Source organism: Notolepis coatsorum (genome assembly GCF_963971535.1).
Source record: "Notolepis coatsorum genome assembly, chromosome: 8".
NCBI classification, from domain to species: Eukaryota; Metazoa; Chordata; class Actinopteri; order Aulopiformes; family Paralepididae; genus Notolepis; species Notolepis coatsorum.
Window position 1 is genome coordinate 77,052,722 of NC_140172.1, and position 24,249 is coordinate 77,076,970.

At 41.3% G+C, this 24,249-nt stretch overlaps 1 protein-coding gene across 1 annotated transcript in view; it reads right to left on the reverse strand.

Annotated features, from left to right (window-relative positions):
* The window catches only part of LOC311233492 (rho GTPase-activating protein 22-like), a gene marked incomplete at both ends in the record, with an annotated part of 169,581 nt that overhangs the window by 34,851 nt on the left and 110,481 nt on the right, over positions 1-24,249 (reverse strand). The window contains 2 exons of the mRNA XM_084320459.1: positions 1,289-1,410; positions 1,683-1,756. Coding sequence (XP_084176585.1) covers positions 1,289-1,410; positions 1,683-1,756 — 196 coding nt within the window. The remainder of the gene's footprint in view (positions 1-1,288; positions 1,411-1,682; positions 1,757-24,249) is intronic.

Genomic DNA, 24,249 nt, shown 5'->3' on the forward strand with positions numbered 1-24,249 from the left:
TGACCTCTTCCAGGTAGGCCCTCTCGTCGTTGGCAGAGATCAGGCCCACCACCACTGTGTCGTCAGCAAATTTGACGATTGTATTGCTACTCCGCTGAGCCACACAGTCGTGTGTGTACAGGGAGTAGAGGAGGGGACTCAGAACACAGCCCTGGGGGGCCCCTATGTTGAGGGTGGTGGATGAGGAGGTGCAATTTCAGAAGCTATATCGTGGAATATGAGTGGAATTATCAATAATCATGCAACATGTTTAGATCCCTAGACTATAGGTTTACATAATGGGTATATGCTTAGTTTACTCCGCTATTTATGTTTTATGTATATATATATATATTTTATGCTTCTATATTATATTGTATTGTGTCTTATTAGCACCTATGGTTTACATTTAGTTGTATCTGTACCCGTACAATGACAATAATAATCTAAATTTTTTTATAGTATGTCTGCACTTTATGTGCTCATTTCATCATTCATGTCTTTTATATTCTACTAAAACTGAATCAAACCACAAGGTGGCCTGTTGGAATGTTAGATCATAATGTGAAAAACTGTGATTTTATATGTCTGCTCATTTTACCCTTGCTATTATTTAACTTATTTTTACTTCTATCTTTATGCCCCACTATCCGCTGGGTGCATATAACCTTTATCATATTACAGAAATTCAAGAAGCCTATTGGAACGTGAGGTTCTGATATGATTTGATATTTGAGGGGGCAGCGGTGGCCTAATGGTTAGAGAAGCGGGTTTGTGACCGGAAGGTCGCCGGTTCGATCCCCGGGACCGGCAGGAAAAATCTGCCGCTGAAGTGCCCTTGAGCAAGGCACTTAACCCCCAACTGCTCCAGTGGAGTTGCTCAGTGGCCAATGGTGTCAGACTGTGGTTGTACTGGGCAGCTCCCAGGTATGAATGGAACTGTGTGAATGTGAAGCAGGGCGTAGCTGAAAAAGAGCATCTGTGCTCAGCGAACCTACCCTGGGTAAATAAAGGTTAAACAACACTGATTTTATGTGTTATTTCTTACTGATGTAAAGCACTTTGAACTGCAATCCCCTGTATGAAAGGTGCTATACAAATAAAGTAATTATTATTATTATTATTATTATTATTAATAATGATCATTAATTAATTCACTCATTCATTCATCACAGTGTTTTGGCTGAACACACACATGATGTTGGCGTTGTGCCATCTTTGCTTGGTTCAGTAGAATGGAGGTTTTCCATCGCTGGATTATTGGGAGATTTCTGTTTGTGTGAAACGGGCTTCATGCACACAGAACCACCTCCTATGATGCTGTGAGCGTCCTCGGCTTTGGTCCGCATGACGTTGGGTCCAAACACCGTCGCCAGGTTCTGACGGCTCATCATGTTGCTGCTGGAATAACTCTGGACCTCGTTCAGGAACCTACGCACGCACACACACACGCACACACAGATGGACAATGTTATTTTTGTGTTCCTCTCCTATTCAGGGGTCAATAACAAACAAACAAATAAACAAATAAATGAATACAAATAAATGGACATTGTCCATTCTTCTAAAATAAGGTGCCTTACTGTTTTTCCATTTAAGAAAAACAGAAAAGACAGACAGATAGATAGATAGATAGATAGATAGATAGATAGATAGATAGATAGATAGATAGATAGATAGATAGATAGATAGATAGATCATACTGGCAGACATAGTGCAGCAGGTTGAAGTTGGTCACTGGCAGATCATGGAGAAGATCTCTCAACTCTGCCAGACCCTGAAACAGAGGAGAGGGGAGGAGAGGAAGAGAGGACAGGAGAGGAAGAGAGGACAGGAGAGGGGGAGAGGACCGGAGAGGGGGAGAGGACCGGAGAGGAAGAGAGGACGGGAGAGGGTTTATATACAGGTTAATATACCATATGTGATTGGAGCTGGCAAACCAGCACTTAAGGACCAAAAATCCTTTTCTGATTTATTATATTTTCTGAGAGCAGATCAGACGCTGGTCTATGTTGCACATTCATCTGACATGAGGCAGCTGTGACTGAAGGTTGATCAAACTCAAGTTAGCAAAACAGATGTTAGTTAGCTAACAGCTCCAGACAAACAATTAAATAGCTATTAAATCCACAGCATACTTCTGTGTTCCATTGTAATTATTGATAAATACCCTGCACCCTTTACACAACCTTTAGCAATATGTATTTATTTCAGAGTCTGATAGAGGTATAGTATCTTGAGTTCAACCAAATTAATTCTGTTGAACTGGAGCATACTTGTAATGTTTGTTTGAAATAATTCTATTTTGACCCACTAAACAATTAAGACATTAATATTTCAAATGAAAACAAGGAGTGTTGCTGTCAGCCTCTCTCACATGCATGGTGTATACGTTAGACTAGTGTGCATGGAAGCAGGGCCGTTTCTAGCTTTTTGGGGGCCCTATGGGAAATGTTGTTTGGCGGGCCCTATTTTGTGAAACTATGGTGGGGGGATTCCAAACCCTTTAAGGTGGACATGCATTTAACATTTAAATGCATCAATCTGGTGCACTTTAAGAGGAAAAGAGGCTAGATCCGTGAAAAAAACATGTATCTTTTTTTCTCACAATTCAAATCAAACATCTCAAGTTGACCCCAGCAATGACAGAAAATGATAATAAATAGGAAACACTGGGGCTCCCCTACATCAAGAAACTCCTGAAAACGTACAGGATTTACCGAATCTGCATTATAACATCTCCCAAATGTTAGTCTGCAAATAAGACAACAGTTTTATTTGCACTCAAGTTTATTTCACGCTCTCCACAGCGTCGTGGTCACAGCCTCCGAACATTCCAGAACAAGTGACGGGCAACAACAGCGCCCATTCCCATCTTCACAGATTACCTTAAAGGCTGCAGTAGAAGTTAATTTAACAATCTCACTCTATTTTTTTAAAACAAAAATACACTGCAAGGATATTTCAAGAAAACAAAAACCCAAATCTCACTCTCTTTTTTTTAAAAACAAAAATAGACTGCAAGGATATTTCAAGAAAACAAAACAAATAATAAACTCAGTCATAACCAGTTATTCAGTCATCTAGCTTCCATTGTCCATTCTTCAGTGCTTTAAGCAGTACAATGGAAGATGCTCCCTTTTTGGTCAGACAGTTTGCCAGCTGGTCCTTCGTAGTAGACCACAGAATCCGTTGGATCCTTTTGTTCTGGATAAGTTCTTTGATTCCACTTATTTCGTTTCTCAGTCACTGACTTGGTGGATTTGATAGTCTCGACAAGGGAGAAGTTGTCTGTAACACACATCACAGGTAGGGTGCGCTATTTGACCATACCTGTGGTAAGTTCAGAGTAGAGGGAGGACAAAAATATGGCATTATCAATACCATCAGCCAGGGCTAGTGTCTCTCCTGCCGGCGTGCTCCGAACCACTCTTCTGATCCTTTTTTATTTCTAGCAGATTGGAGAGAATCGTCCTTTCTCACCCATCAGAACGATGAGATGCCCTCCTTGTGTTCCCCCATCTGAAAACAACAAGCTTCAAAGAGTCCTATTTTCCGAAGTTGTGAAACTTCAGGGTGACATGTTCTGATTTCAGTTTTTGTACTACCTTATTTGCTTCATGCATGGTTTGCACAGTAGCATGTTTTAGATTGGTTGCAAGGACACATGTATCGAACATGATATCTGGCCTACTCTGTCTAGCGTTGTCCTATCTTTGACCTAAGGTTGTCAGTCTCACACTCTGTGAGAAGTGCATCACGGTGCAACTCTCTTGATGGGTCTATGAGAATGGGCTGAAGGTTCTTTATGTAGATCTCCTGTTGCACAAGCACTTCTCCACCTACTGTGGAGAGTTCCATCCCCACGTAGCGAAAGTGGTCTTGTTCCTCACGTCCCACCTGGAAAACTGTTTTGAGATGAGGGATGGTCGTCGTGGCAAATGCATGTGAGCCACCCCAGATGAAATCATCCACATGACAGGCAAGAACACCAGTCACACTACAGTTTTCATCAAGCCAGTAGAATACAGCAGGATCAACTTGTGACATAGTGGCCCCTGTTTCGATCACCATTGCTTTTACTCTGTTGTACCAGTAGAGGGAGGCATCAGCGAGTCCATAGACACATTTCTTCAGCTTCCACAGTGTCCCACCACTTTTAGCCTCTGGAGGAGGGGGGCGGATGTGTATATCCCGAGACAGCTCCATTCCTTGAAGAAAAGCTGACTTTATGTCCATAGAGTTCAATGTCCATGTTTTCTGACGTAGGACTGACATGAGTAATCTAAGGAACTCTGATGAGCATGTAGGCGAGTCCTTCTAGCCACTAGCCGCGCTTTGGGTATGATACCATCAGGGGTTTCTTTAAGCGTACACACCCATCTCGTTGACACCTGTCTTTGACACACATTTTTTCTTCCAGCTACTGATTTCATCTTGTTTAGCCTTATCAAATGATACACCCTCTGTTACTAATACATCATTTTCCTGCATATCAGAGCATAGTTCTACACCATCTAGTGGCTTAACCTGAAGATTGTCTACTTTAGTAAGATCAGCTGACCCCATAGTACCGGTGATGTCAAAAGGTTCTAAGTACTGTAGGTTGTACCAGTTGCTGTGTTTTCCTGTAGCCTTTCCTGCTCGTATCTTCACTTTAGCTGTGTGAGGAACACCTGTTACATTATCCACCCCATCTTGCCCTATCACAACCCCAGGGCCTTTCCATTCAACACAGTCTGTCCTTTTGTAGAACACTTTGTCTCCCGTTTCATACTTCTCATCTGTTGGACGAAGCTGCTTTCGAAGAGCTCGTCTGATTCTCTCTGAGCATTCTGCCTCCGTGAAAGCTTTCCTTGCTGCATGTAATGCTGTTATGTGCTTTCCCACCCATGCGCTCATTGTAGTTCCCTCCAAAGCAGGTGGCTGATCAACAAACACAGAGGGAAGGTTCGGGTTCTGTCCAAACACCAGCTGATGTGGACTGTAGCCATGCATGTTCTGCATTGTGTTCTTTGCCATGAGTGCCCAATCAAGAGCCGTTTTCCAGTCAAGTCCTTTGTCAAGTTTTACCTTCAGTAGTATCTCTGTAAGGGATTGGTTGTGGCGTTCCAGCAAACCATTGCTCCATGGACTGTAGCCAGCAGTCGTCTTGATCTCGATGTTGAAGTTCTCTACCATTTCTCTTATTTCCTCATTATTGAACTCTCCACCGTTGTCACTGAAGAGACGCTCAGGTGGATCATGGACACTGATCCAGGAATGTACAAAGTTTTTCACTATCACACTTGGCTTCTTTGAGGTCACGATGCTACCCGCACTAAAGCGAGTGAAGTGGTCGATAATGTGTAGGTACCACACATTTGGTTCTAGCTCATGTAGATCAACTGCCACAGTCTCGTTGTACCTGGAAGCCATGGGCAGACCAACAGCAGGCTTGGGCTTAGCCTTGCTGTACTTGAGACATATCTCACATTTTCCTACTATTTCCCCTAGAATACCAGTGCATTCATCATCCGTGTTTCCAGCATTTCTCAGCAGCTTCTTCAGTCTATCAACTGATGCATGTCCAAATTGCTTGTGAAGTTTAAGTAAAGCTTTGTGTTTTTCCACACTGGTCATATTATCTGTGATGGCCAGGACCACATTCTCATATGCTTCACTTGGGGACTCTTTATCCAGTATGTTCAGACAGTAGTCCTATCTTGGCTGGTATCTTGACCTTTTTTGTAGAATGTACAACTCCTCGCCCATCCCCAAACTTGAAAGGTTTGCTACTCTTTGTGCTAACCAATCCTTTGACTTGTCTCTCATCTAGTCCCCCAACATAGTTATCCAGCCATTTTTCACCACATACAGTCCGCGTGCATGCCGTATCAATGACGGCCGTTCCCAGAGCCTCAACCATGAATATATCCGTATCCGATTCCTTAGAAAAAAGTGTTATATTACACTCATCTGGTTCTTCATTTTTTCTTCCGTCACATTTACATATTCTTTCTTGTTTGGGCAATCTTTCACCCAGTGGAATGTGCTCTGACAAATCCCACACTCGTCTTCCAAATTTATCAAGCGGATTTGTGCCTGCGAATGGCCCTCTATGTGAGGTTTGGTCCGCTCCCCACCCACTCGCTCCGTTCCTTTAAGGTATTTTGTTAATTAATTGCATTCCCCACCACACGCTCCGTTCCTGTAAGATGCCGTGTTGATTGGTGCTCTCCCCACCACACGCTTCTGGAGCAATGATCAATTTCATCCCGCAGCTGTCACAGCTTGTCATCAGCACCCTCTGGCTTTATATACCCTGATTCCCCTAATATCGATGTTGGATCGTTTTGAATATTCCCTGCATCTGCCTGTCTTTCCCGTCGCTGTTCCCTGTCTGTTGCTCCCCAGGACTTTCGTGAAGTATCCCTGTGGAGAACCTGATTCCCCGTACGAAGCTGCGCCTCGTTTATCTGCCCGCTTTACGCGTTGCGCTCTGGTGAGTTTTTGGAAACAGTTCTTTTTGGATCACCCGTTTTTTGTGTGTTTGTGAAACACCGAAGAGATCCCGTTTTTGTTATACTGTTCTCACCTAATTTTTGTTGTTGGATTTACACTTTGGATTACCGTATTGTTTTTTCTCTGGACTCTGCTAACTGTGTGTATCACACCGAAGATCAAGTAATAATAATAACTTTATTTGTATAGCACTTTTCATACAGAGGTTGCAGTTCAAAGTGCTTCACAACAGTAAAAAATACAGGCATAAGCGAGCATAAAAAGATAGACAGGTAGAATCACAGTGTTTCACATTAGGATCTAGCATCCCAATAGGCTCTCCGCTTACAGTTTTCAGTAACACAAATAGTAAAAATAGTTTAAAATGATTCAGTTTAAAAATAGTAAAATAAAAATAAAATAAAATAAAATAAAAATTATAAAATAGAACGGACATAAAAAATACAGGCATGAGCGAGCATAGTAAGATATGGCAAGTGACAACAATGCATAAAGTTTACAGACAATCCATGCTGATTGATCTGCCATAAGCAAGTGAAAGTTTACAGACAATCCATGCTGATTGATCTGCCATAAGCAAGTGAAGATTACAGTCTGTTCTAACAAACCAAACTGCCATGTATTAAAGTTTACAGACAATCCATGCTGATTGATCTGCCATAAGCATAAGATTACAGTCTGTTCTAACAAACCAAACTGCCATGTATTAAAGTTTACAGACAATCCATGCTGATTGATCTGCCATAAGCATAGTGTTTCACATTAGGATCTAGCATCCTAATAGGCTCTCTATTCAGTAATTAAAAAGTGCAATAACCGACGGACATAAAAAATACAGGCATGAGCGAGCATAGCAAATAATAAGAATAGTTTAAAATGATTCAGTTTAAAAATAGTCATCAGTAAGAAGTAGGCAGGGTAAGAATAAATACAAGTTGTGTCAGGATATCCCTGATGTTTCCTCTTGCCACTAGGTGGTAGCAGATATCTATCAGTGAAATGCCTGAGCAAAGAGATAGGTTTTAAGCTGTCTTTTAAAGATGTCTAGCGAGTTGGCTTCCCTGATGTTTTGGGGTAGTTTGTTCCATAGTTTTGGGGCATAGTTGATAAAGGCTGCATTACCGATCCTCTTTTGACTGCTTCTGGGAGCCTCTAGTAGTCCAGCAGCTGATGATCGCAGTGTTCTTGCTGGTGTGTAATTTATTAGAGTGTTGGCGATGTAGCTAGGTCCCTGTCCATTTAGAGCTTTGTATGTAAGGAGAAGGACCTTAAAGTCAATTCTAAATGTTACAGGAAGCCAGTGTAAAGCGGCTAAGACTGGACTAATGTGCTCTCTCCTTTTGGTCACTTGGATATTTATTTGGATCAGTCACCTCTCTGTTTCTGTTGTGCGCTGGGCTAACTGGGATTTCTCTCTCTCCCTCCGTTTCCACCTGGAGTGTATGCTGGGAGGATCTGCAGAGCGGCTCAGACGTCACAAGCTAATTCCTCACCACCACCTACTGGGAGAATCTGCAGAGCCGCAACATTCTTCACATGCCAGATTCCCCGTTTGTTCTGTTGCTCAACCTAATTCTATCTTGTGACTCTGAGAATAAATACGCCCTTGCTTTGGCTAACTCTGAAAACAACTCTCTCTGTGCCGTTGCGCTTGGGGTCGGTTACAAACCCTAACACTCTAACTTGTCCACTTTGAGCTCGCGGCTGCTCCCGCCTCTGCTGCTCCCGCCTCTGCTGTTCTCGTCTCTGATCTGTGTAGAATGCTGCATCTTGCTTCACAGTAATGGCCCCTGCCTTTTTCTCAGTTTTTTCTCCAAATATACGTTTCAGTCCTGACTTCATATCAACAAAGGTGTGCTTACCACAGGCAGTCAATGCCAGTTGTTTGTCTTTTATGTCGAGGCCTGCTGTATCCAGTAGTTTGAATGCTAAAACAGCGTCAGGTAGAACCATATCGAATTTATTGATCCGGTTGTACTTCTGTTCAAAATCAACAATATAGTCCACCATGGAGACGCCGTCTTCCCGCGAAATCTGATCAAACTCCGAATAGGCTTCGTAAGCCCGGTCCTTCTCTTCTCTCAAAAACACCTTGTCAAGTTCCTGAATCAAAGTTGTCATTCCATCATCCTTATTTAAATCATCGACAGGTATTTCTAACGCAGTATCCCTCGCCCTACCCGTCAACGATAGAGCAACAGCCAACGCTTGTTTCTTCTTGACTAAATCCGTCACCCGACTCCATATTTTCACTTCATTCTTCCACTTCTCAAAAGACGTCTTTTCGTCCAGTCCAGGCGGCAGCCTGTAGTTAGTAACATTAGAGGCCGCCATCCTCTGCTACCATGTTAGTCTGCAAATAAGACGACAGTTTTATTTGCACTCAAGTTTATTTCACGCTCTCCACAGCCTCCGAACATTCCAGAACAAGTGACGCGCAACAACAGCGCCCATTCCCCTCTTTACAGATTACCGTAAAGGCTGCAGTAGAAGTTAACTTAACACCAAATGCACATAAATGAGACAGATTCCTTACATGTCTGACTTGAAATTTAAATGGAACTATTTAAGATAAAGGTAAACGTTAAAGGGGTCATATTTTGCTTTCTTTTTCACTATTTGGGCAATTTTACACAATTCCTGTGAGTATATGGAACACATGTAAGGTTTTCTTCAATAAAATGCATTGTTATGTATTTTTAATCAAGTACTTTGGTGCACCACTTTCTGCCCTTGCAAAGTCCAAGCTGTTTTTGGCTGGGTTCCGCCCATACTCGCAATGCGCTTTGAGTGACAGTCACCCACCTGCACTGGCAGATACCTTTGGTGGAGAGAGAGAGAGAGAGAGAGAGAGAGAGAGAGAGAGACATAGAGAGAGAGAGAGGGAGAGACAGATAGAGGCTCTCATACACGCGAGGCGTCAGCAGCCTGGCCAATTTGTGTGTCCGTGTCTCTGTGTGTTTTCTGTGTGTGTGTGCTGACGCATGGTTCTGTGGGACTAATTATATTCGCCGCGGGGGGGGGGGGGGGGCATAATCCCACGGGACAATGCATTGGTAATTTGTCTCGCATGACAAGATTTACCCCTGTGAATCAGTGGCGGCTCGTGGATGCTTCGCCACTAGGGGCGCTATACCAAACATTTTGCAAACATGTACAGTACCACGCAACCGACTCATGGCAAGACGTGAACGATTCGACTCACGCTCACGGCAATGAATCGGCTCTTATGAACGAGTCGCTCAGCTGTTACTACAACAACACACAACCAGTCAAATAAAGTATAGTCTAATTCACAACTTGAAACACAATATATAAATAGAAAAGTTAGAAACAAAACTCGCTCCGTCTCCAAACACACGCAGATCTCTCCCTCTCTCCTTCTCTCTCTCACACACAGCGCGACGTGGAATCGATTTGTTACACAATCAGACCTATTATATACCAAGAATAACTTCAGTATGAGTACAGGGCTGTACACATATTTTGCATATTGTTAAACGAGCCAAGGCTAGCTATTAAACTATCGATATGAATCGAAAATCTGGGACCCTGATGTAAACAAGACAAACGTCTTTCTCTGGTCTGCATCCCCTTAACAATTGTGTGTATTGAGCCGTACTGTATTGTACCCATTCTGCAATCTGTTAAAGGGGAACTATTTTACTATTTCTTTCACTATTTGGGCACTTTTACACAATTCCTGTGAGTCTATGGAACACCTCTGTAATATATATATATTTTTTATTCATTGTTTTGTATTTCTAATCAAGTCCTCAAAAACAGCATTTTTCTACCTCAAGATCTCAAGCCGTTTTGAGCCTGGGCTGCAGGTGCAGGTGCAGGTGGAGGTGCCACTCTGTGCAGCTCATCTTGTATCTCAACATTAACATGCAGCGGTGTCTTTCTGACATCACATATTGCGCACATTTTCAGATGACTCAGTTCAGTGAGGGTGAATATTGTGAGAGGAGAATTGGAAGAATGCACCAATATGAGCATTTTGAGACATAGATCATATTAATATAAGTTCACATAGCTAGGAAACAATGCTAAACACTCAAAAAGGCCATTTATAAGATAGTTCCCCTTTAATAAAGTTCTCATTCATTCATTCATTCAAACATAGACGATATTGAACAAGCCATAATCCACGTATTTTCAATCCAAAAGCGAGAGAGAGAGAGACTCACTGTTTAGTTGACACGTCCAGGGCAGGAGGGCTTGCCTTGATAAAGTAGTGTATAATCCACTGTTGATGTATTCCAGACCACTGTCCACTGTGTCCAGACTGCATCCGCCATATAGCTTGTTAGCCAAGTTGTGACGTACCTTGGGTACGTGGGTTGGTCATTATCATTATTACTGTATTTATGACACCTTCTGAACATCAGGTTAGTATATTTAATGTGTTGTTTTGTATATGATGTGTGTGTGTGTAAACATGAGAGCTAATGCTGTCTCTTCTCTCCCTGTCAGGTGCTGCCCATCCCTACTGAAGAGTGCTGATTGCTAATGAATGACAGCTGATTGGCAATCAGCTCAAGAGGGATGGGTAGTCAAATACCTGACGGCACACATGCATCTCGGCGCCTCTTCTGTCAATTGCTGGTGACTAAGAGTGAGGTTGCCATTGCTAAACCACTGTTGTGTTCACATATATATATATTGTTGGCCTATGTGCCTATTTCCACTTCTCTACCTGAGTGAGTATCCTCTTGTTGGCCGTTGTGCCTATTTCCACTGAGTGTGGAGTGATACCTTGCTGCCCTGTTGCTAGTGTTCCCTTCACGTGGAACTGTATGTATATAGGTATTTGTTGGTAGGCTGTATGCCATTGCCACTTTATTTATATGTCTTGTTTGTTCTCCCCGTACCTTTTTCCCTCTGTGTGATTTAGGGTTGAAATCCCCTAATAACATCCCCTTTTCCCCCTTGGGGAACAGGCCGTGGGTTGGAAGCCCCACACCTAATAAATACCATTTACCATCTGAAAACGTCTTTGTTTACATTCTGCCTACCCGGGACTGTTTTGAGACGCATTTTTCTACTGAGGGGGTTGTTTTTTGCTCATGTAACACCTGCCCAGATTACTATCTTGTATGGTCAATAGACCTCTGTACATGACACAAGTGTTAGCTTGTTAGCAGAAGCACCACACAACACAAGTACTTCATTCCTTTGTCCATTTCCGCTCGAACAGACTGCAAACTACCTGGCGTTCTATCACCATGCTCTAAGACAAACTCTAACCTTAACCAACTTTGAAAGAGTGCCTAAGCTTAACAGTCTAAAGAACTTGCAGTCACGGCACGCTCTGCTGCCTGCATCTCACAACAACACAACAACACAACTATCTCTCACCAACGGACCAACCTAGGAATAAGCTAGAATTAGAACATTAGAAATTGGATTCGGCCAATCAGAGATCGTCTCTGTGAAATTCTGCTACGGAAAAAAATACTGGCGTCGGCCAATCAGAGAGCGTCTCCGCGAAATGCGGCTACAGAAATTCTTGACGCTACTGGCTAGACCGCTTCAAATCGCGCCCGGATTCCAACATAATAGTCATATTTCAACGCACAACGCGTTATGCACTGATTGGCTGTGACGGATACAGCGATCAAACTGTGACCCGCACTCAGAGCGCTATCGCGTCTAGCCCGGGCCGAGAAATACGAAAAAATAAAAAAAAATAAAAAAACGTCACTTCCTGCTCAGGAAAACAAGTGTTTTTTTATTTTAGATAATAACGTTATATTGTGCATTGGAAATACAAACATACTTAAAATGAGTAAATATTATTCATTTTAAACATGTTTATATTATTTATAGGGCTATAAAACAAAAAACTAAAAAGTTTTATTTTCTTCTTCTCTGATTTAACAGCGGGTGGGGCGGCGCCCGTGCGCCCCTAGTGGCAGAGCCGCCACTGCTGTGAATATTATTGCACGGATCGGAATACAGGCTATGATATTTTGCAACAGGTTGACAGTGATACAGCGAGTGCTCTCTCAATGCAGGGCGCTCCGAGACTCGCACCGTATGAGCCTCTCTCTCCCTCTCTCTATCTGTCTCTCCCCCCCCTCCTCTCTCACTCTCTCTCTCTCTCTCTCTTTCTCTCTTTTGAGGAAGTGCTGACTGACAGGGAAACCGCTTCCGCATTATTTCCACTCGCTCCGTTTTGATCATAATTTCAACGTATCCCAGTTGATTGTGGGCGGGGCGGTGGCAGATCAGCGCCTTAACACGTAGGAGAGCGAGTCAATTTAGAATGGCTTGGTTCAGTGGGGGAGGTTCTTGTCTCAGCTGAACTGGAGGAATGGGACTCACCTTATTGGAGAATCCTCACCTTATTGATATAACCGGCTGTTGTCTTGAGGTGGTCTGAAACGTCCAGCTGTTGATTCAAACCCGTTGGGCACCAAATGTTGTCAATTATCACTGAACCATCCTTCAAATAACCAATTCGTGATACTACAAGAGACGACACAGAGCTGGATCAGATTTTTTTTTAAATCTGCGCAGGAGAAGATTTTATTCGTCGGCCAAAACAAGACACCCAGAAAACTTTGGGTGGGTGTGTGTGGATGTGTGTAAAATGTGTCTGCGTGTGTGGGCGCGCGCGCGCGCGCGCGCGCGTGTGTGTGTGTGTGTGTGTGTGTAGCAGCATCCACAAGAAACGGACTGTTAAAAAGGCCTCCCAAATAGTTGAGGACAACACACACACCCTTCACACCCATTACAAACGAATGCCCTCATGCCATCGATACAGAGCTTCATCATTAAACAAAAGGGGCTTAGGTAGCTTCGTGCCAACCTCCGCTTAACACCTATGTCTGGTGGAGGCTAGACTGCCCCCCCCCCCCCCCCCCCCAAAGGACTTTGGACTACTTAAAATAGACTTCCCCCTCCCCCCTTCCACCTGATGGACATATATCACCTGTACCACTATTGTACCACTATTATTTATTATGACCCCCTAAGTCCCGCCCCCTTCTCTGATTGGTCGAGGATTCAAGGAGGCGGGACATCCGGTTTAGAGGGGAGGGACATCCGGTTTAGGAGGGGGAGGGACATCTGGTTACGGAAGGGGAGGGGTTTTCAGATTTATTTTAAAAATAAAAGTTTTTTTTAATTTAATTTTTTTTCAAAATAAAAGTTCTTCAAAATAAAAGATTCAAAAATACGTTTATTTTATTGTCAGAAATAAAAGATTTTTTTTTTTTTTTTTTTAGATTGTATTTGTGTATTCCAAGGTTTTCAGATTAAACATTTCACAATATGTATTAGTGTATCTTAAGAATATAGTTTCACAATAAGTATTCCAAAAGTCTTAAGAATAAATGTATGTATCTTCACAATATGTATTTGTGTGGACATAAACATTTCAAATGTCTGTTTCTTAAGATTCTGTGTATTCCAAGGATTAGAATAAACATTTCAAATGTGTGTGGTTTAAGTTACAGAATTAAGAATAAGTGTATATCTTGCGGCTACGTGGCGTAGTGGGCAAGGCGCTCGCCACGAATGCGGAGACGCCGGGATCGCCTGTTCGATCCCAGCGCTCCACATTGCTTTCAGTTTAGCTGGTCGTCCGTACTAATACACATTGGCCGTATTAGGGGGTGGGAAACTGATGGGTGGGGATCGGGCGTTGTGGACAGCGACTCCTACAGGTCGGTTGGTGCGCCTGAGCAGTAGAATCAGGAAGTGTCGGGGGCAGCGTGAGCCTCCCACGCGTTACTCCTCGCCACTGAGAGATCGAGCTGCGCAGGTGAAAAGATGCGACTGCTGTTACCTCAAGTACCGGAGGGGACTTGTGCTATGTATGACTTAGTCCACATTGCAGCCGGCTTGTGGGAGGCAAGAAACAGCGTTCATGACAGGGGAGGGTTGAATTGGATGATACGAAATTGGGATGGGAGAAAATATAGAAAAATGGGAGAAAAAGTGGATAAAAAAAAAGAATAAGTGTATATCTTCAGAATATAGAATGGAGTAAGTCTCATGTGACACAGCTGCTCACCCGTTATTTTTTTTCCCGTTTTAAAAACATATTCATAGACCACCAATGCGTTTAAAACTTGACGCATATATCAACTGAGATTATCAACTAACTATATTGACTGAAAGAATCGAGATGCCTCCAAAGAAAAATCAAACGATCTCAAAACCAAGCGCAGAGGACTCGCCTACGGCCACAGGATACATGAGACAAATAGCGGAGAATATAGACGTGATAGCGGCCGCCTCAAGTTCAACCCCTACAAATACCTCCGCGGACACCGAATATATCATCCGGGAAATGAGAAAAATGGAGAAGATAATGGAGACAATGGAGAAGACAATAACCCAAAAAGTAGATCGAAGGCAAAATAGAAGCGCTAAGAGTGGACGCCGAAGCACATATTAAGCGCACCGTGGCACTGGAAACAGGCCTGGAAGACCACCAACAAAATTTCGTTCGGATCTACAAAGACGTAGATGATATCAACGTTAATCTAACTGCTGAGATGAAGGGAAACTACAAAGAACTCAAAACGGAGCACAACGATATAACGGTTGAGCTTAAGCGAATCAATGAAGAACAGAAAGCCAAAATATTCGAGATGGAATATCAAAGTCGCAAGCTGAATATTCGTATAGTTGGTCTGGATGAGTCGGTGAGCTGCGCACACCCTGAAGAGTTTGCGACAGAATTACAGAAAATCCTGGGACCAGCGATCCTTCCTAAAGTACCCGAGGTGGAGCAGTGCTACAGATTGGGGACCCGATCCAGTGACAATAATGTTAGACCCAGAGTGATATTGGTTATCCTGCGCCAAGTCAGAATAAAATAAATGATTATTCGTGAAACTCGCAGGATGAAAGGCAATCTGAAATACAAGGATATATCAATACACTGTTTTGAAGATTATTGTCGGGAGGTGGTGGTCCTAATCCTGTACGACTCTCGGTGGGAGGGGAGGGAAGGGGATTTTTATTTGTATATATGTATGTTTTTAAGCTCGGCTCTCAACGGGACCTCACTAGTTGGATGTATATCTATTGTTGCCTCGCACTCCAGAAGCATTACCAAAAACTACACTACAACATGTATAGATTATGGCTAGTTTGAATATAATGATCTGGAACACTGGGGGAATAAATAACCAACTCAAACGCAAAAGTGTGCTCACACTGATGAAAAAAGAACAGGTGGATGTTGCTCTGCTAAGCGAAACGCACATTCTAGAGAAAGACATAGATAAGTTAGCGGACAACACATATCATAATATTAGTCACTCTTCTATTGGTACGAGAACTCGGGGTGTAGCCATAGTAGTTAAACGTAAGTTGAATATTGAATTAAAGGGAGTATGGTCTGATGTAGATGGTCGGATAACTATAGCTAAGATTGTACACAAGAACAGGAAAATAGCGTTGGTAGTGGTATACGCCCCAAATTTGTACGAAGTGGGTTTCTTCACTACACTAACCAATGCAATGTTAGACCTTCCTGATTACTCATTTATAATAGGTGCGGATTTTAATGCCATTTGGAATCCAAGGATGGACAAATCGTACCTCGCCTTTTCCAGCGAACAAAATAATTCATCAAATGCATTAAAGGATTGGTCGAAGATTACAGGTGTAAATGACTTATGGCGATCACTTAATCCCACGACCCGAAAGTACTCTTGTCGATCTGCAAGACATAACACATTATCCAGAATAGATTATGTCTTTGCATCCCCGAGACTATTTGATAACTATGAAGTGGAAATGATACCCAATGCACTATCAGATCACTGTTATTTACTCCTAAAAGGAACATTTGGTATACTATCTTCCCGAGCCCCAAGATGGCGATTTAACTCGATGCTGCTTAATAACAAGGAATTCATTACACAACTCAAAGAAGCTCTTATAGTATTCCTACGGGAGAATGCAAACTCGGTGCAAGACCCCAGAATAATATGGATGTCTGTAAAGGGAATGATCAAAGATTTCACTGATAGCTTTTCCTCCAAAATGCGCAAGAATCGATGCATAAAACTGGCTGAGCTGGAAACGCTTTACTCAACGTTATTTAATTCTTTAAAATACAACAACTCAACTCGACTAGAAAATCAAGTTAAGGTACTAAAAAAGGAGATCAATGCCATATACAGACAACAATCGGAAATACAAATACGTAGCACAAGACAACAGCAGTACTCCCAAGGTTCTAAACCTAGTCACCTATTAGCCATGCGATTAAGAATTAATGCAACATTTGCAGATATAACTACCATTAGAGCACAACAAGTACTTACATTTACATTTACATTTAGTCATTTAGCTGACGCTTTTATCCAAAGCGACTTACAAGTTCTGTACGACAAGCCATCAGGAAGGGCACAACTCTACTTGAAACAGACCCTGAAAAAATAAATGATACATTCAAAGAATTCTACTCCGACTTATATAAATCAGAAACGACCTTCGATCAAAACAAAATGGACACATATCTTAATCAAATTATTCTCCCTAAACTTTCAGAGGATGACGCTAAACAGTTAGAAACACCGATCACACTAGATGAACTTAGGGAGGCCATATCTGAAATGCAAAGTGGTAGGGCTCCTGGAAGAGACGGTATCCCACCAGAAATGTACCTCTCTTGTTGGGACATAATTGGACCCTTATTACTAAATATGATTTTATACTCAGTTAAGGAGGGGAACTTCCATAAGAATGACAATATTGCACTCATAACAGTCCTCCTTAAAAAAGACAAAGACCCCACCGAGTGCGGTAGTTATAGACCTTTAAGCCTCCTCGGAACCGATATCAAACTGTACTCTAAGGTATTAGCCATCAGACTACAAAAGCATATGACATCTTTAATTCACCCGGACCAAACTGGCTTCATAAGAGGTCGCTTGATCACCGATAACATAAGACGATTACTACACGTACTAGATGCCAACAAGGAAGACAACACACCTAAGGCGATACTGTCCCTGGATGCAATGAAAGCTTTTGACAGGTTGGAATGGTCGTATCTATGGGCAGTATTAGAAAGGATGGGGTTAGGAAAAGGATTCATTGATATGATTATCAAGACCCATCGGCCATGATTACAACAGGTACAATCATCTCCAAAATATTTCCGGTATCACGCTCAGCCAGACAGGGTTGCCCTCTTAGTCCCGGACTATTCGATCTATCATTAGAGCCTTTAGCACAATATATAAGACAATCCCAATCCATAGAACCAATCATAATCAAGGGCACACAACACAAAATTAGTTTATATGCGGACGACGTAATACTGTTCATGCAAAACCCCAACACAGCATTGCCTCATCTTCTCAAGCTGATTGAGGACTTTGGAGATCTATCGGGATTTAGGATAAATTGGCCGAAGTCGGCCTTCCTCCCACTTAACGCCTCTGCAAAAAGAAATATAACCCTCCCAAAAGAGATACAGATGGTAACAATTTAGATGTTTGGGAGTTGAGATATTCCCCACCATAAGCCAAACGGTGAAGCACAATTACATAAAAATCCAAAACAAAATCAAATACGACCTTGTCAGGTGGTCGAAACTTAAAAACTCAGTACAGGCACGTATATCAATAATCAAGATGGATGTCCTACCTAGAATCAACTTCTTCAGCTCAATGCTACCGTTACCCCCTCCAAAGGGTTACTGGAAAGAATTACACTCCTCCACATACAAATGTATTTGGAATAACAAACCACCACGTATAAAAAGATCCACCGCACAGAGAAACAAAGCAGACGGAGGTATGGCATTTCCAGATTTCTACCACTACTTTAAGGCGTACACTTTAAGACCACTAACAACATGGTTTGATCCCCAAGCATTAGTATCCTGGAGAAATTTAGAAGAAAATATAGTAGCTCCACATAAGCTGAAGGGCATAGTATACACCAAATTACCAATTAAGCAACGCGAACGGAAATTTGGCCCCATAATCACTCATGCGATCCGGATATGGCGCGAAACACACAAAAATATTCTACCCTACATAAATGGCATAATCATACTCCCTTATTCAATAACAATGCACTCTGGATAGGAAAACAACCTATAAGATTCCCTAGATGGGAAAAGAAAGGCATACACTCATTAGGAGACGTCTTCAATAAACAGGGTTTTTGTAGTTTCAATGAAATACGCAAAAAATGTAATCTCACCAAGTCCACATATTACTTTTACGCACAGTTATTGGCATGTTTGAAGGCTCACGGTGTTCCATTAAATATACCAATTGTACACCACAGATACCACAAATTCTTCTATGAAAGAGAGACATCAAGAGGTTTTGTTTCAGATTTTTATCATCAATCTGATGTCCTCATATGAAACCCTCCACCTAGGCTCCGTCTGGAGGAGGGATATACCAGACCTGGAAAGTGATTTTGATTGGCAAGAAGCCTGGGCAAATATTCGATTCACATCAAGGAACCCGGACCATCAACAAATCAATCTTAACTATATTCACAGGACATACTTGAGACTCCTATAAGACTGAAAAAAATGGGTCTTATACAAGACTCCAAATGCTCCTTATGTACAAATGGGGACGAGGGGACATTTATGCACATGTACTGGGACTGCCCACCAGTTAAGATATTCTGGAAAGAGGTGACCCAGCAACTATCAAATCTCTTAACTTGGAATATACCTGTACACCCCTCTGTACTACTGCTGAATGATGTTTTTGAGTGTGAAGTACATCCACAGCTAAAGAGATTGGTTTTATCAGGTATCACAGTGGCTAAAAAGCTGATAGCATCACGATGGTTCCAACCGGAAAAAATGTGCCGAAAGGTCTGGATTATTACATATCTCGATGTGATCTATCAAGAAATATCTACAGCAAGAATTTTGGGTCTCAATGAATCCAAAATGACATTGTGGTTAGAAGTGGTGGAGAAAATAAAAGGTAGCATATAATGGTAATGTCTGGTTAGGAGCGAGGGAAAATGGATGGATTATCCAATGGGGGGTCCGGAAGGGGGGGGTACGAGCTGGAGCATATGTGTGTAGGTTTTTAGATAACAGGTATTAAGGGTATATCCTATATAAGACAATTAACTAAAATGTGATCTCATTGGATGTGCACTGACAACTAATGCTTGTATATCTTATCGTGTGTTGTCATGTTTGTTTATGTGTTTGTTTAAAAAATAATAAAAAATAAATAAAAATACAGAATAAATGTGTGTGTGAGTGTGTTCAGAAAATGGTTGCATGGAGAATGCTTTCTTCCAAATGGTATGGTTTGAGCAGAAAGCATTCTCCCCTCTGTTTCTGTATACCTCTCAGTAGACGGTCTCCACTCCGTAGGCTGAAATGACATACAGAAACACTAGAGTGGTTCTGACACTCCTCCAACGCTATGACATCCCCCTGCGTTGTCGTGAAGGAGGGGTGTATGGATAGCGAATAGGGAAGCCTAAAACTAGTGTATGCAGCTTCTGTCAAGTCCAAAAGATTTATGACCCTCAGACTTCCCCCTTTCTGCAGAGGCGTGTGTGGCTATGTGTGTATGTACATGTTTGTGTCTGTTTTCATGGATAAACCCAGTGGCGGCTCGCCACCGGGGGCGCTAGGGCGCCGACCCACCTGTTAAATGAGAGAAGAAGAAAAAAAAACGTTTTTGTTTTTTGTTTTATAGCCCTATAAATAATATAAACATGTTTAAAATGAATAATATTTACTCATTTTAAGTATGTTTGTGTTTCCAATGCACAATATAACGTTAATATATAAAATAAAAAATACTTGTTTTCCTGAATAGGAAGTGACATATTTTTTTTATTTTTTTGTATTTCTCGGCCCGGGCTAGATGCAATATCGCTCTGAGTGCGCGTCACTGGTTGATCGCTGTATCCGTCGCAGCCAATCAGTGTGTAACGCGTTGTGCGTTGAAATATGACTATTATGTTGGAATCCGGGCGCGATTTGAAGCGGTCTATGCAGCAGCGTCAGGAATTTCTGTAGCCGCATTTCGCGGAGACGCTCTCTGATTGGCCGACACCAGTATTTTTTTCCGTAGCAGCATTTTGCGGAGACGATCTCTGATTGGCCGAATCCACTTTCTAATGTTCCAATTCTAGCTTATTCTAGGTTGGTGGTAGATCGTTGTTGTTGTTGTGAGATGCAGCTGTTTGTCTTAGAGCGTGACTGCAAGTTCTTTAGACGGTTAAGCTTAGGCACTCTTTCAAAGTTGGTTAAGGTTAGAGTTTGTCTTAGAGCATGGCGATAGAATGCCAGGTAGTTTGCAGTCTGTTCGACGCGGAAATGGACAAAGAAATGAAGTACTTGTGTTGTGTGGTGCTAACTGCTAACAGCTAACACTTGGCTAACAAGCTATATGGCGGATGCAGTCTGGACAGTGGTCTGGAATACATCAACAGTGGATTATACACTTTATCAAGCCCTCCTGCCCTGGATGTTTCAACTAAACAGTGAGTCTCTCTCTCTCTCGCTCTCTCTCTCTCTCGCTCTCGCTACACAGCTGTCTCCGCGAAATGCGGCTACGGAAAAAAGTATTGACTGTGCTTGCTGAGACGATAATAGGCTAGCGATTCAAAACGCGCTGCTGTGTTGTGAACTATAACATTAATTTAGCTGCTGCTGATGCATAATGAATGAATGGTGAGTTGTTTAAAATGACAACATACATGTGTTTGTTAATTATTTTATTGGATTGATCCGAGAGACAGAGAGAGATTGCTCCAGAGCATCTCAGAGCATTACATTTTCAACTCGACCTAACGTGAACTGCGACCCACAAGGCTCCGATAGTACCAGTCGCTACTGGATAAACCCCCAATGCATGGTGACCTAAACATAGACTGGCTATCTAATACCTGCTCTATGAGAAGAAAGCTTAATGACATAGCCACGGTATGCAACTTGTCCCAAATGGTAAACCTACCGACTAGAATAAACGTCAACAAATCAGGTGTATTATCCTCAACTTGTATAGATCATATTTTTACTAATTCAGTAGATAAATGTTAAAAAGTTGTTTCAGTGCCAATTGGATTCAGTGATCATAACATGATTGCTATGGCAAGAAAAGTCAAAGTCCCCAAAGCAGGTCCTAAAATCATACATAAAAGAATCTATAAAAATTTCTGTGAGAATTTATTTATTCAAGATGTGCACAACATAAAGTGGGACAGTGTATTTGAGTGTATTCATACTGAAGAAGCCCTAGGAGAATTTATGAAGTTATTTTCCTCGGTCTGTGACAAGCATGTACCCATGAAAAAACGTACTCTAAGATCTATCAAAGCACCTTGGCTAGACACTGACCTAAGGAGCAACATGAAAGAAAGAGATACACTGAAAATAATCGCTCTAAATTCACGGAATTCAGAAGATTGGTTAGCATATCGCTCTTTAAGAAATAAAGTGACAAAATTAAATAAACTGAAAAAAAAGGCTATACTACCAATCCAGAATTGAAGAAACAAAATATGATGGTAAAAAAACTATGGAGTACTCTGAATCAAATCATGGATAGAGACAAAATGATAAAATACCATCATTTATTGAATAGGGGGATGGTTTCATCACTAAGCGTTTGGATATTGCAAATTATTTCAATAACTATTTCACAAATAAAGTAAATACTATAAGAGACAACATGCCACCTTATCAGATTCAATTATAAAAAGTCAGATCATGAAGGACAAATAATGTGAATTTGAATTTTTGGTCACAAATCTTTCAGAAATTGAAAAGCTATTGTCTGAATTGAAATGTGACAAACCCTCTGGTCACGACAATCTGGACAGTAGACTTGTGAAGCTATCAGCTGGAAGTATTGCTGGTCCGATATGTCATATATTCAATTTGAGTCTTAAGGAAGGAATTTATCCGCAAATATGGAAGGTAGCTAAGGTCACTCCTCTACCAAAAAATAGAAAAGAATCATTCACTGGACCAAATAGTAGGCCAATCAGTATTTTACCTGTTTTAGGTATACTTATGGAAAGAATTGCTTTCAAACAAATTCAAAATGACTTCTCCCTTAATAACATAAATTCTGCTTTTCAACATGCTTACAAACCAGGCTATTCAACATGCACAGCACTTACACAATTGGCTGATGATCGGCTAAGAAATATTGACTGTAAATTATTAGTTGGTACAGTACTGTTAGATTTTAGCGCAGCTTTTGATCTCATTGATCATGAACTGCTGCTTACAAAACTAGCTGATTATGGTTTCAAACACTCAGCTACTAACTGGATGAAAAGTTATTTATTCAAGAGACAACAATGTGTCCTGTTTAATGGAACTTTATCAAGCTTTAAAACGCTACAATGTGGCATTCCTCAAGGAAGTTGCCTTGGACCATTATTATATTCAATATTTGTAAATTATATGCCACAAAGTTTAAGAAATGCAAGCAGTTCCATTTATGCAGATGACACTACAATATATGCTTCAGCAAGCAATGCCAAAGACCTCAGCAGTCTTCTTCAAAGTGAGTTAATGCAGATTTCTGAATGGGTCACGGTAAATAAGCTGAAACTAAATGCATCCAAAACAAAATGTCTAATTATTTGTTCAAAGCATGCTCAGAGAGAGAATCACAGATTAAATATTTCTTTGCAGGGTGCAGATATTGAGCAAGTTAAGGAGGCCAGATTGCTTGGAGTTATAATAGATGAAACACTCTCTTGGTCAACTCACATTAACAATATTGTAACAAAAATTAGCAGAAGTATTTCAATTATTAGACGGAATGTCTATTTTTGAACAGACACAGCTACCAAGCAAGTCATACAATCACTAGTTTTGTCACATCTGGACTACTGTCCAGCAATCTGGTCAAATGCATCCAAACAAGACTTAAATAAAATACAGCTTACTCAAAATAGAGCTGCAATACTTGCATTGCATAGCTCAATTAGAAACAGTATTGAGAAAATGCACAAGGAACTGTCATGGATGAGAGTCAATGAGAGACTAGTGTGTAGTCTTATTTTGTTTATGAGAAATATTTATACTTTACATAAACCTGTGTGCCTCTTTTTGCAGCTGGTGCTTATTAGTGATGGTCATGGCTATGGCACTAGACAAGCCTTGAGGGGTCGCTTAGCCCTACCGAGACCCAGAACTGAAGCCTTAAAGAAAACTGTAATGTACAGGGCAATGTCCTACTGGAATAGACTTCCACAATATTTGGTTTCAATTACCAGTAAGGTGGGATTCAAGAGGAGACTACGAGTGGCTGTAATGCAGAAAGAGATTGATTTTGGTTGGGTCTAATCTATGTCTAATGAATGGGTTCTTGTGTTGGGTTATGTGTTGTTTTGGAATGTGTTTGTCTAGTGGTTATGAGGAGTATTAGAGTATGAGTGTATGGAATGTTGTGCTGTTTTTGAGCACGTTTTAGTTTTCTCTGAGATGTCTTTGTGGTTTTATTGATATTTGTTGTTTTATTGATATTTGTTATTGTTCTATATTAGAGAATTTTGCATACATATTTGGTTGTATGTCTGATTTTGATTGGTTTAATGTTCTATAATTGTTTGTATATTTTATTGGTGTTTTATTGATATTTGTTTTGTTTTCATGTTGTTTATTGATTACTCTTGTTTAATTTTATATGTTTGGATCCAGACCCCAGGAAGAATAGTCGCTGCTGAGGCAGTGACTAATGGGGATCTGAAATAAAGAAATAAAGAAATCCTACAGTTACACACAGCATGAAATATTCAAACAGCTCAAAGATG